Raw genomic sequence first — 12,353 nt, forward strand, 5'->3', positions numbered from 1 at the left:
ATCTCCCACAAATTGCATCTTTACTCAGTCCAGCTCATTTATGAATGATTCATAGAAGCATCTGTCCCATACAAATCTAGAATCTATTGCTTCTGTTCTTCTGTTATACAATTTGCTACTATTACAGTTCCTTGTCACATTTTCTTCCTATAACATGCAACATACAAAATTACTTGTACATAAAAACACAATATTGACAAACAAAATGAAACACTTTTTCAAATCACATTACCTGTGCAAACTGGATCATACTGGGTAAAAGCTGCAATGAGGTCTGATTTGTGGGTATAAAGTTTCTCTCGCAAACCCTTTAAAGCAGAAAGCTCAATAGCAGTCACTCTACAAAGAAAATCATTAAACTAGTCAATTAGAACAACAAAATCTCTTTACGGGTCCATGTCAGAGTACAGAATTTTAGGAGTTCTGAAATTCCCATATGGAGAACAAAGAAAATACTTAAACATAATGGTGAACTTGAGTAATGCTGCATATCTAGTTAGAAAAATTGAAAAAAATAAAGTTGTATTTAGGAAAACAACTGCATGAGCAACAATATAATCTTAATGGTTCTTGTAGTCAGAGCTTTATATCATCAATTTAGATTTTTTTTTCTTTAGTTATAAACTAAAATAAATGTAAAAAAGTGAGGAAATGTAAGCAAAGTGTAGTATGTAGAAAGTATGTACATCCAACAGAGAGATGGTTAACACATTTACATACATGCAGTACAATCATGATAAGGATGAAAAAACATAAATAAGTGGCCATACTCGATTAAGTACAAATTGAGTTTGATAGTTATTAGCGTTACTATCGATTTAAGCTTTACCGGTAGTCCTACAAACAGTATTTTACCTTTGTACTGCTAGAGCTGATCAACAGCTAGTTTTGTGGAATGGAAGCAGATCAGAGGTGGGTTTCAAATTTTTTCCCTATCAGTCCAATGGGCATGGTTTGGCCGGGGGGGGGGGGCTTGGTGGGGGTGTGTCATGTGACTGAGTGGGCATGGCCAACTCAACATCAGTCACGGCAAGGTGGGGCAGCACCACCCCACCAAGCCACACCCACCCAAACCACATCCACAGAACCCACAGAAAAGTTTGGCCAAGTGTTCTAGCATTCAACCTGGCTTCTTTTTGCCTCCTTCTCACATTTGCTCTGTGTGTATGAGCCCGAGAAGGAGGAGAGAAGCAGCCACTGTGATGACTCCTCTCCTAACTTGAGAAAGTAAAGACTCTTGAAACTGATTATTTCAAAAGGAACCTTTAATCAGGCAGGATGGAAACCATTAGAGGCAAAGCAGCATCTGAAAACCTTTAGGCCATGCAAATGGGATTAAGCTGATAATGACTCCTCCCCTTTGTCCGAATGCAGATTCTGACCAATACACAAGTATGAAGATGCTTCCTTAACTCTTCTGCCCTGGGAGTCAATAAAACACACGTTCCCATGGCTATCTCTAGTTAGACATTAAAGAAAGATATCCCACATGGCTATCATAAACATCCCTCCAGAGATGTTGGGACCTTCACTCTTCTGGTGACAGGAAACCAGTTGTAAAGTTGTAAAACTCAGTTGTTACAGATGTAGCTAATGATTTAACTCCAAGGCTCCCCTCCTCCCAATTGAATGAAAGTATCACTTTTAGGGATCTGACATGCTGCTGTTCTTTAGAAAAAGGAGAGATCCACCTGTGAAAAATTAGGAAAAGAAATTGCATCATAGTATTAACAAGGTTTGTCAGGGTATTGGGAGTGAATTTTTTTCAATAGGGCAGGGGCCCTAACGTGGTGTTTCTCTACCCATTCATTTTGGGCTGAAGGTAAATGCTTCCAAGCAACTAAGTATTGTGTTTTCCCCATGTGGGTCCTAGAGTCCAGGATTTCCTTAATTTCAAAATGTTGTTCGCTTTCCATCATGATAGGAACAGGTGGTATAGGTCCATGTGGTCTGAATTGTGAGATTACTTCTCGTTTGAGTAAACTAATGTGAAACACTGGATGGACTTTCCTGAGTGTCTTTGGCAGGAGTAATTCTACTATTACTGGGTTGATAACTTGATTACTGGGTGATTGGGAAAGGTCCGATGAAATGTGGCCCTAATTTCTTTGATGGTTGCAACGACTTCAGGAATTTTCTCAATAGGTATACTCTATCTCCAACATGGAAGGGTTTGCGATCTACTCTTTTTTTGTCAGCTTGAGTTTTGAAAGCCTCTCTAGCTCCCTGTAACGCTAATCTAACCACTGGCCATGTGTTTCGTAGGTTGTCTATCCATTCTTTTAGTGAGGGGATAGTGGGTTCTTCTGTGGATAGTTCAGGCATGGGGTTGAAATCCTGGCCTGTTGCTACTCTAAAAGGGGTGAAACCAATGCTTGAGCGCACAGCGTTATTCAAGGCCACTTCTGCAAAAGGTAAAAGATCAACCCAGTTGTCCTGTTGAAAATTAATAAAACATCTTAGGTATTGTTCTAGAACCATGTTCCGATTTTCAGTTTGGCCATTGGTGCATGGATGGTGACTGGAGCTCAGTCCTTGGGTGGTGCCCAGTAAGTTTAAGAATGCCCCCCCCCAAATTTTGAGGTGAATTGGACCCCTCTGTCGGAGATGATTCTTTGCGGGGCTCCATGAAGGCAGTAAATGTGTATCAGGAATAACTTGACTAGACTTTTGGCAGTTGGGATCGTTTGGCATGGTATAAAATGTGTCTGTTTTGAAAACAAGTTTGTTACAACCCAAATGACAGTATTCCCTGTGCTTTCTGGTAGTTCGACAATAAAATCCATAGCTATCTCCTTCCAGGGTGCTGAAGGCTCGGCTACCTTCTGTAACAGTCCTGGCATTTTGTCTTGGCGTCTTTTAGCTGCCGCACAAATTGGACAGCTGGCTACATAGCTGTCTATGTTCTTTTTTAGTGATGGTCACCAAAATTGCCTTTTAATTAGATGTAAAGTTTTTACAAAACCAAAGTGTCCTGCTAGTTTGGAGTCGTGGCACCTTTCCATTAAGTACAGTCTTTGGCTGGCTGGAACATACAACTTCCCTCCCACCCAAGCTAAGTTATCTTTCACTAGGCAACTGTCTTTGTGGCTCAAAAAGCATTCATCAGTGGTTAAAGCTTGTTTAAAAGTTTGGGTGGTGTCATTGTCCTCCAGAGTGTCTTGTTTTCCCTAGGATTTGGTGGTTACTCCAGTAGCTAGTTGATTGTCTTGTATCATGAGTTTGATTACGTTTGGCTTCATACTATTGTATTGTGGTTTCCTGGATAGTGCATCTGCCAGGAAATCCCCCTCCCCCGGGAGGTATAAATTCAAACTGTTTAAAGTACTGAGCCCATCATACTTGTTTTGGAGAGAGTTTCCTTGGGGTCTTTAGGGCTTCTACATTTTTATGATCTGTCCAGACTTCAAAAGGGATCTTACTCCCCTCTAGGAAATGTCTCCAGGTTAAAAGAGCCCATTGAACTGAATAAGCCTCTTTCTCCCAAATGGCCCATGTTTGCTCAGATTCATTCAACTTTTTGGATGTGTAAGTGCATCGTTGTAATTGGTCTTCCTCATTTTTCTGAAGTAGGAGGGGCTCCTATCACCACATCGCTAGCATTTGCTTGTATGACGAAATGTTTCTCTGTGTCCAGGTGCTTTAGGATTGGTTCTGCCAAAAACAGCCGTTTAAGTTTTTCAAATGCTGCTTGGCATTCCATTGTCCAGTTCAAAGGCTGCTTTGGTTTCGGGTTTCCCTCCGCCTTCATTTTTTAGAGCTTGGTGATGGGGAGGGCAATTTGGGCAAAAGCAGGGATAAACTGCCAGTAAAAGTTTGCAAATCCCAGGAAGCTTTGCAACTATTTGTGTGTTCTGGGTGGTTCCCAGTCAAGTACTGATTGCACTGAAGGATCCATTTCTATGCCCTGGTGTGAAATGCGGTATCCTAAGTAATCATTTTTTTCTTGGTAGAATTCGCATTTGGAGAGTTTAGCATAAAGTTTTGCAGAGCAAAGTTTGTTCAGAACCGCCCGGACTAGTTTTACATTTTCTGCCTTGGTCTCAGAATATAATAAAATGTCATCAATATAGACTATGCAGCCCTTATATAAATGCTCCTGCAACACTTCGCTTATTAATTGTATAAATATTGCAGGGGCCCCTTGTAGCCCAAATGGTAGCACTTTGAATTGATAGCATCCAAGAGGGGTGTTAAATACCATTTTCCATTCATCTCCCTCCTTAATTCTGATACGGTAGTAAGCCTCCCTTAAATCCAGCTTTGAAAAAATTCTCCCTTTAGCTAGGTATGCTAGCATATCCTTCATGAGCGGGAGAGAATATACATTTTCCATACTGATTGAATTTAAATTTCAAAAATCGATATATAAGTGTTTGGAGCCATCTTTTTTCCCTCTAAACAACACTGGGGCTGCAACATTTGGTCAGGCTGGTTCAATGAAACTCCTTGCTAGGTATTTTTCAATGAATGCCCTCAGTCCTTTCAGCTCCCTTGGAGACATGCTATACATCTTAGGTTTAAGGAGTTTGGCTCCGGGTAGGATTTCTATCGCACAGTCAGTGGAGTGGTGGGGTGGAAATTCATCAGATGCTTTTTCGCTAAAAACCTCAGCCAAGTTTTTATGCTCTTTGGGTATGCCCTGGGTTGGTATAGTGTAAGCAGCCATTGCTGTTTCTAGGTGCTCTGCCCCCTCAGTTTCTTTGTCTGGATTCTCAGCAAAAGTCACGTGCATCTGCACTCTTATGGTGCCTTGCTTCCAATTAATTTTGGAGTTCCATTTTTTCAGCCATGCAAGACCCAGAACTAGTGGCCATTCCATGCCAGATGCCATTATAAATGTAAGCATTACCTCATGGCTTCTGATGCCTATCTGTAGAGGCTTGGTGGCAAATGAAGCTGGCTCCCCCCCTGCTATTGACCCATCTAGTTGGCAAAAAGCTATGGGGCTTTTCAGTTTCCTTACATTAATCCTCAACTTCCTTACCATGGTTGGGCTGATCAAACAGCGGGTGCACCCCGAGTCCACTAAAGCTGAGATTTTCATCCCCCTCTCCCAGTTGGGGATAAACAGTCTCAGGGGCAAGGTAAGCGGTTTAATTGGTTTGCTTACCAGTGGTTCATCCTCTGGTTCACTTCCAGATGAGTATGGTTCCTCCTGCTGCGAAGCCGGGGTTTCCTCCTCAAAAAAGGGAGGGGGTGGAAATTCTACGGTCTCTCTACTCCTCAGGGCCATCTCCTTTCCGTGCTGGCCAGGTTTCGAAGGTTTTCCCCTCAGTGGGCGGTCTGGTTTCTTAGCCAGTGCCTGAGAACGGCATTCTGCAGCTCGGTGCCCCTCTTTTCCACACTTGAAACAGATTAAGGATTTCGGAGAAAGTGTCGTTTGCGATTTAAAAGGTTCTTGTTTCCATTGGGGTGGGAATTTCTTCCACATTCGTCCTGCCCGGTACTGATTTCTGGCCATATCAATCTCTGCCTCTTCAGCAATAAGATACCACTCATGTAGATGGGTTGGGGCACCTCGGGCCACTCATCACTCAGCCCATTCTTGAACCAGCTTACCAGGATATCGTCTGGCCAGTTCACATGACATGCCAGGTCTCAGAATTCTTCGGTATACTCTGCCCCTGGCCGGTGTCCCTGCTTCACAATTTTAATGCGGTCGCATGCTTTACGGTCTGCGAGGGGGTCCTCGAACAGTTGTCGCAGGGCCATTATGAAACGATCAAAGTCCTGCAGTTCTGGTGCATCGGCATCATGTAAAGTCACCATCCATATGGCGGCGGCTCCTTCCAGGGCTAGGGTGACCACTCGCACTCAGGCTCCTTGGGTTCAAAAATCACACCCATATTCTTGCATGTAGATGAGCACGTGTGCCACAAAGAATTCCAATTTTTTGGGGTTCCCATCAAATTTTACCCCCAGGGAAGAAGTTTTCCTTTCTAACTGCAGGTTTCGGGATTGGTTAGGAGTGGCCCCCAACCCATGCGCCAACTGCGGGGGAGGGTTTTCTGGGTTCCTAGCTGTTGCTGCTGTGCCGTCAGCTTGATCAGCAGGGACCAGAGGGGGGTTAGTTCTTCTGGTGTCATCCCCGTTTGCCACCCTTTCACCACTTCTCGGTTGCCAGTCTGGCTCCCCCCAGATGTTGAGATTTTCCAAAATTCCCATCACCAACTGGGTTAAATGCCTCTTCAGAGGATCCTCTCTCAGCGAGGCTTCATTTAGTTCCTCCTGGTCAGAGAGGGCCTCTAACTCCAATTTCCACCCTGGTTTTCGGCTACCTCAGGTAAGAGTGACTCCCCTGGTTCTCCCTTCCCAGCTGTCTTTTATCCCAATTCCAATTGACCAACGGGGCTTTTTGGGGTCCTCCAAGCTCACCTCATTCTCTCTGCCAGGGTACAAGGAGTAGGTCTCTGGTTGTGAGGGAGTTTACATCTCCCTCCAGCAGTCACTTTCCCCTTGTTCGCTGTTTTGCTCAGACATAGTTTGCTGGGTCCCCTTGGTAGAGTAAAATATTGTCTCTCCTGGTTGACCACTTTGCAGAGAGATGCTGATTTATGTAATGACTCCACTCCTAACTTGAGAAAGTAAAGACTCTTGAAACTGATTATTTCAAAAGGAACCTTTAATCAGGCAGGATGGAAACCATTAGAGGCAAAGCAGCATCTGAAAACTTTTAAGCCATGCAAATGGGATTAAGCTGATAATGACCCCTCCCCTTTGTCCAAATGCAGATTCTGACCAATACACAAGTGTGAAGGTGCTTCCTTAACTCTTCTGCCCTGAGAGTCAATAAAACTGCCCTGGGAGTCTGACAGCCACGTTGAATGCTGTGCAGAGAGAAACCGAACTTTTCTCCCTCCCTTTGCAGCGGAGCTGCTCCTGTCCCTTTATGGTTCCCCTCCCTGTGTCGAAGTACTTTAAAGACTGAGGCTGGCGGCTGCCTTCTGAGCAGTTCCTTTGCGATACCATCACTCCAGCGCAGCAGGCCGTTCTCCTGGCTGGGTTTGGTGGCTGTCCACGAGCAGCACCGGCAGGCAATGGGTTGCGCACGCGGGCTGGTGCAAACAGGGTGGCCCTTGACCATCACCACTGTCCTGTTCTTTGCACCGGCTGCACACGAGCACCCCATTGCCTGCCAGTGCTCCTCGCGGCCGGCTGCCGAACCCAGCCAGAAAAATGACTGCTGCACCAGAGGCTGGAGGCTTCCCATGAAAGGTGTCTGAGCCTCGCCATGTCCCTCCCCTCCACCAAGGCAACCAAAACAGAAGGTAGGTGAGCAAGGCAGAGGGTGAGCAGGCAGCTATTCTAGGGCAAAGCTGAAACCGGGGAAAGGCGCATTCCCTGACCCAGCCAAGGCAGGCAGCGGGTCTGGCCTTGGGGAATGGTGTATCCCTGGGGCCCTGGTCCCAGACCCAAGGCGAAGGGCAAGCTGGCAGCATGTTTACTTACTTTCGGTGAGCTGATCAGAGTGGGCAAGGCACAGAGGTGACTGGGGATGTGCATAGCTTGGCCACATGGCAAAGCAAAAGCAACATATATAGGGCTGGGATGGGCAGAGCGAGCATCAAGTGGGCAGGTGGGGCAAATGAGTGGTGGGCAGGCGGGGTGAGCGAGCAGAGTCCTAGAGTTCTCTTCAAAAAAAGCGGGGGGGAAGAGACCCAGGAAACTACAGACCAATCAGTCTAACATCAATACCCAGGAAGATACTGGAAAAGATACTCAAAAAACAGATCTGCGAACATCTAGAAACAAAGTAATAATTAGAAGTCAGTATAGGTTTGTTAAAAACAGATCATGCCAAACGAATCTTATTTCATTCTTTGACATAATGATTAAATTAGTAGACTAGTGAAATGCTGTGGCCATAGTACACTTAGACTTTAGCAAGGCATTCAACAACCTACCGGGGAGACCGGGGGAGGCTGTTTTTGTCCTCCCAGAGCCTCAAGAAAAGCCTCTGGAGCCTGGGGAGGGTGAAAAACGGGGCTTCTGGAATTTCTGGAAATTGGCTTGTTCAGGCTTGTTTCCAGCCTCCAGAGGGCCTCTGGAGAACGAGGAAGCAATTTTTGCCCTCCCAGAGGCTCAAGGACAGCCTCCAGAGCCCAGGGAGGGTGAAAATGCACCCCCCTGCCATAGTGCAGGATGTTTAGGCCATGCCCATCATGGCCACGCCCACCCAGCAACCGGGCAGAAAACCCATTGTTAAATTTTTGAAGCCCACCCCTGCCTTAATGGTACTATGTTGTTAGAAAAATATCCCCGATATATTCTCTACATATCAAAAAAAGGGTCAAGGAGACTATGATCAACAAAAAGCATCTATTTTATTATACTTGCACAAGTGGATTCCCAAACAAATGAGAATAACTATAAGGTACATAGGCACCAGTGACATGCAGTCAGGGGAAGCAGGGGAGGCAGGTCCTCACCACTGTCATCATGAAAAAGAAAAACAAATTTAAAAGGAAAAAGGCTGAGGTAGTTGCTGCCAGAGTCACAGTGGATGACTCTGCGTAGGGCTTAACTGCAGAAGGAGGCGAGAGAACCACGTGCCTCCTTTAGTCTATCTTTATGATCATTTGAACAGAGTTAAGCAAGGGTTAAAAGGCGAAAAATTCCTTATGCAAAGGAGGCACGTGGTTATCTCACCTCCTCCTGCAGAGGGCACTTTTTTAGAGGCTTTTTTAAAACAGACCTCCATTCAGACCTCTGGCAGCAGCTAACCCAGCCTGATCTTGCCTTTTTCTTTTTACATTTTTTACATTTTCATCATGGCAGACAAGAGGAGAGTTGAAATCCTCTGTGACACAGCTGGAAAAGTATGTGGGTCCTGGGTCGGAGGGAGGGGGGAGGAAATCAAAATTATTGTAATTTGTAAGTAATTGTAAATTTTTATTGTTATAAGTAATTTGTGTGTGTATGTGTGTGTTTTATCCGCCTCTGCTGGCGCGCGGGCTGGCACTTTATTTTTTATTTTTTTAAACCATGCCGTGAGTCGCCGTAGAGCGGGATGTGGTCCCACTGTATGGCTGGCGTGGCGGCATGCACTTTAAAGTGCCGGCACGCCTGTCTGCCATAGAGCGGGACACATCCTGCTTTATGGCCGGAAGGTGCGCCGGCACTTTAAAGTGCATGCCACCGTGCCGGCCATACAGTGGGACACATCCCGCTATATGGCTGGAAGGCGCAGTGGCACTTTAAAGTGCATGCCGTCACACCGGCCATACAGCAGGACACGTCCATGGCCAGAAGGTGCGGTATGGCCAGCGCGGCGGCATGCACTTTAAAGTGCCGGCATGCCTTCTGGACATAAAGCAGGACGTGTCCCGCTGTATGGCCGGTGCGGCGGCATGCACTTTAAAGTGCCGGCGCGCCTTCTGGACATAAAGCAGGACGTGTCCCGCTGTATGGCCGGTGCGGCGGCATGCACTTTAAAGTGCCGACGCGCCTTCCGGCCATAAAGCAGGACACGTCCCACTGTATGGCCGGCACGGCGGCATGCACTTTAAAGTGCTGGCATGCCTTCTGGACATAAAGCAGGACGTGTCCCGCTGTATGGCCGGTGCAGCAGCATGCACTTTAAAGTGCCGGCGTACCCTCTGGACATAAGCAGGACGTGTCCCGCTGTATGGCCGGTGCGGCGGCATGCACTTTAAAGTGCCGCCACGCGGACCATACAGCGGGACATGTCGGGGCTTCGAGGGAGGACAGGCACGCTGGCACTTTAAACTGCATGCCGCTGCGCCGTCCATACAGCGGGATGTGTCAGGGCTTCGGGGGCGGCTGGTGCTGGCAGACATAGGGCGGCTTTTGCCTGCTTGCCTCACCGGCCGTGAACCTCACCGCACGTCACTGATAGGCACGCTATAAATAAACAAAATGACGTATCAAAATCCATCATAACTCAGATACAAAAATACAGTTATGTGTATGGTAACACTGCTTGGTGGCCAGTGACCTTAGTTGGCATTAATGATGTGGCTACATACAAAAATGGAAATTCCCCAAATGTTCCAAAAACCCCAGGTAAAATCCAGTCAACATCATTTGACTTTTCAGACAGCTCCAAAAGCCCCCGCTTTCCCAAAACTGAACAATAAATCATTACCAGCTTCTTGCAAAACATGTCCTGTAACTTCCTGTTACAAAGGGGCGGGGGAGATCAGGCTATTTTTGTTCAGGTCACTGTAACTCTCTGATTTTGCTCCAAGCTGTGAATTTCCAAGCAAGCAAGTGAGCTGAGTTGTGCCTGTGATGTATTCAAAATGGAATTGGTTTTACCCAAATAATTTGGGGTTTCAACCATATTCTCTCATATATTTACATGGAAGTAGGTAAGCAGTGGGGCACCACAACGTTTTGTCTTATGCCCAGTACTCTTCAACATCTTCTTAAATGTCTTAAATGAGGAAATAGAAGGGGAATATATCAAATTTGCAGATGATACTAGGCTGGCAAGAATAGCCAACATTCTATAGGCTCAAGATCCAGATGGACCTTGACAGGCTTAAACACTGGGCCCTAACTAATAAAATGAAATTAAATGTAGAGAAAAGTAAAATCTTGCACATAAGCAAAAAAAATCAAGAAGTACATATATATATATATATATATATATATATATATATATATATATATATATATATATATATATATATAGGATGAAACCAGGCTTAATAGCAGTAACTGACAGACGGATCTTGGAGTTTTAGTGGACAACCAACTAAATATTAATTAGCAGTCTACAGCGGCAGCCAAAAAAAGACAATGCAATCCAAAATTGCATTAACAAAGGAATTCAATCAAGATCACATGAAGTACTATTACCATTCTATAAAGCCTTAGTAAGACCACACCTAGAATACTGCATCCAGTTTTGATCACGACACTATAAAAAAGATGTTGAGACTCTAGAAAATGTGTAGAGCAGAGCAACAAAGATGATTAGGAGATTAGAGGCTAAGGCATATGAAGAACAGTTACAGGAACTATGTGCACTCACATTTGCAAACTGGTAGGGAAGGTAAGTATATACCATCCCTATTCCAAAGGCTTTTCAAAGCACTGCAACAATGGCATGCATGATGTTAGTGACTTTGGGATGAATGCCTGGTACAGCCAGCAGCTACTTCAATGTGTTGTGAAGTAGGTTGGGCATGCTGGCCTCACTAACAGTGGGAGGAAGATGGCAAAGGTCAGCTGGGCACAGCCTAGATTGCAGGGACCAGGGTGGCAGGAGAGGTTGAAGATTTATAGTAGTTAACTGCAGTAACAGACCTTATATAATTAAGTTCTGGCAAGCAATCTTTGTGGCACAAACACAATGAGCAAAATCTTCAGAAATACAAACTATTGTCTCCTATGACATTCACTCCTCTTTCCTTATATTTGTTCCTCAGCCATGGAGGAGCCATTCAGCGTTCACACGTGCTTTGCTTCCAAGTCAACTCCTTGTTCTCCTTTGTTCACCTCTCCTAACTGCTCTGCACATATGTGCATCTGGAACAGGCCCCACTGTTCTTCTTCCTCACTCATATCAGCCTTCAAAGGCAGCTGCATCTCCGGTGGCTGGGAAATGTCAGATGGCCCTGGCTCTATCTCTGCATCTGACGCAGAGCATCCATCAGCGCCTTCCCCAGACTCCAGAACTGGCCCAAGTTCCTCCACAACCTCCTCATCGTCTGATTCTGCCGCCAACTCTGCTGGCAGCTGGTGGGCCACAACAGTGTGAGACTGAAGCAACATCCTCATCAGTGGTAGTGCTGGATGTAAACTAGATGCAATCCTTTATCTTACCAAGGCTTAGGGGTTAGGAAGGACCAAGCTGAGAACGGCTTGGATAGGGATGGGTTCTCATCTAATTACTGTTGGGACAGCCAGGATTACTGTCACTAAGAAATTCAATCACATAACTTATGGCCACATTGCTTAGCAACAGGAATTCCAGTCCGAATTGCCATTGTAACTTGAAACTATTGTACTGTCCAAAAGAAATCATCTTCCAATAGGAAAGGCATAGATTTGACTGCACTCATAAAAAATCAGCTGATCATTTTTAATACTAAGAAATGTTTTTAATAAAGGCAGGCCCACCAGTAGTTACACTATAATATATAACAATGATAAGTTTAGCATCCCAATATGCATGTTTTTAAGCAATAGGCATGCTTTTTTAGTTTTACCTTTGATGAAGCGTCTGCTTACGTGTAGATTTGCTGACTTGATACTGAACAAAATGAGGAATCAAATCTGGATTTAGCTTGATATAGGCACCACGATTGCTTCCTTCTTCATAGTAGTTTGAGGCGGAAAAAATAGTGATGACCTATTTAAAAAAGAAAACAGCTATC

General features: G+C 45.1%; 1 protein-coding gene across 1 annotated transcript in view; it reads right to left on the bottom strand.

The window, feature by feature from the left end:
- PPEF1 (protein phosphatase with EF-hand domain 1) overlaps positions 1 to 12,353 on the bottom strand; it is a 75,854-nt gene that overhangs the window by 19,351 nt on the left and 44,150 nt on the right. Inside the window, exons 12-13 of the mRNA XM_032226844.1 lie at positions 12,186 to 12,328; positions 233 to 339 (exon numbers count right to left, since the gene is read on the bottom strand). Coding sequence (XP_032082735.1) covers positions 233 to 339; positions 12,186 to 12,328 — 250 coding nt within the window. The remainder of the gene's footprint in view (positions 1 to 232; positions 340 to 12,185; positions 12,329 to 12,353) is intronic.

The sequence above is a fragment of the Thamnophis elegans genome, chromosome 11 (assembly GCF_009769535.1).
Source record: "Thamnophis elegans isolate rThaEle1 chromosome 11, rThaEle1.pri, whole genome shotgun sequence".
Lineage (NCBI taxonomy): Eukaryota > Metazoa > Chordata > Lepidosauria > Squamata > Colubridae > Thamnophis > Thamnophis elegans.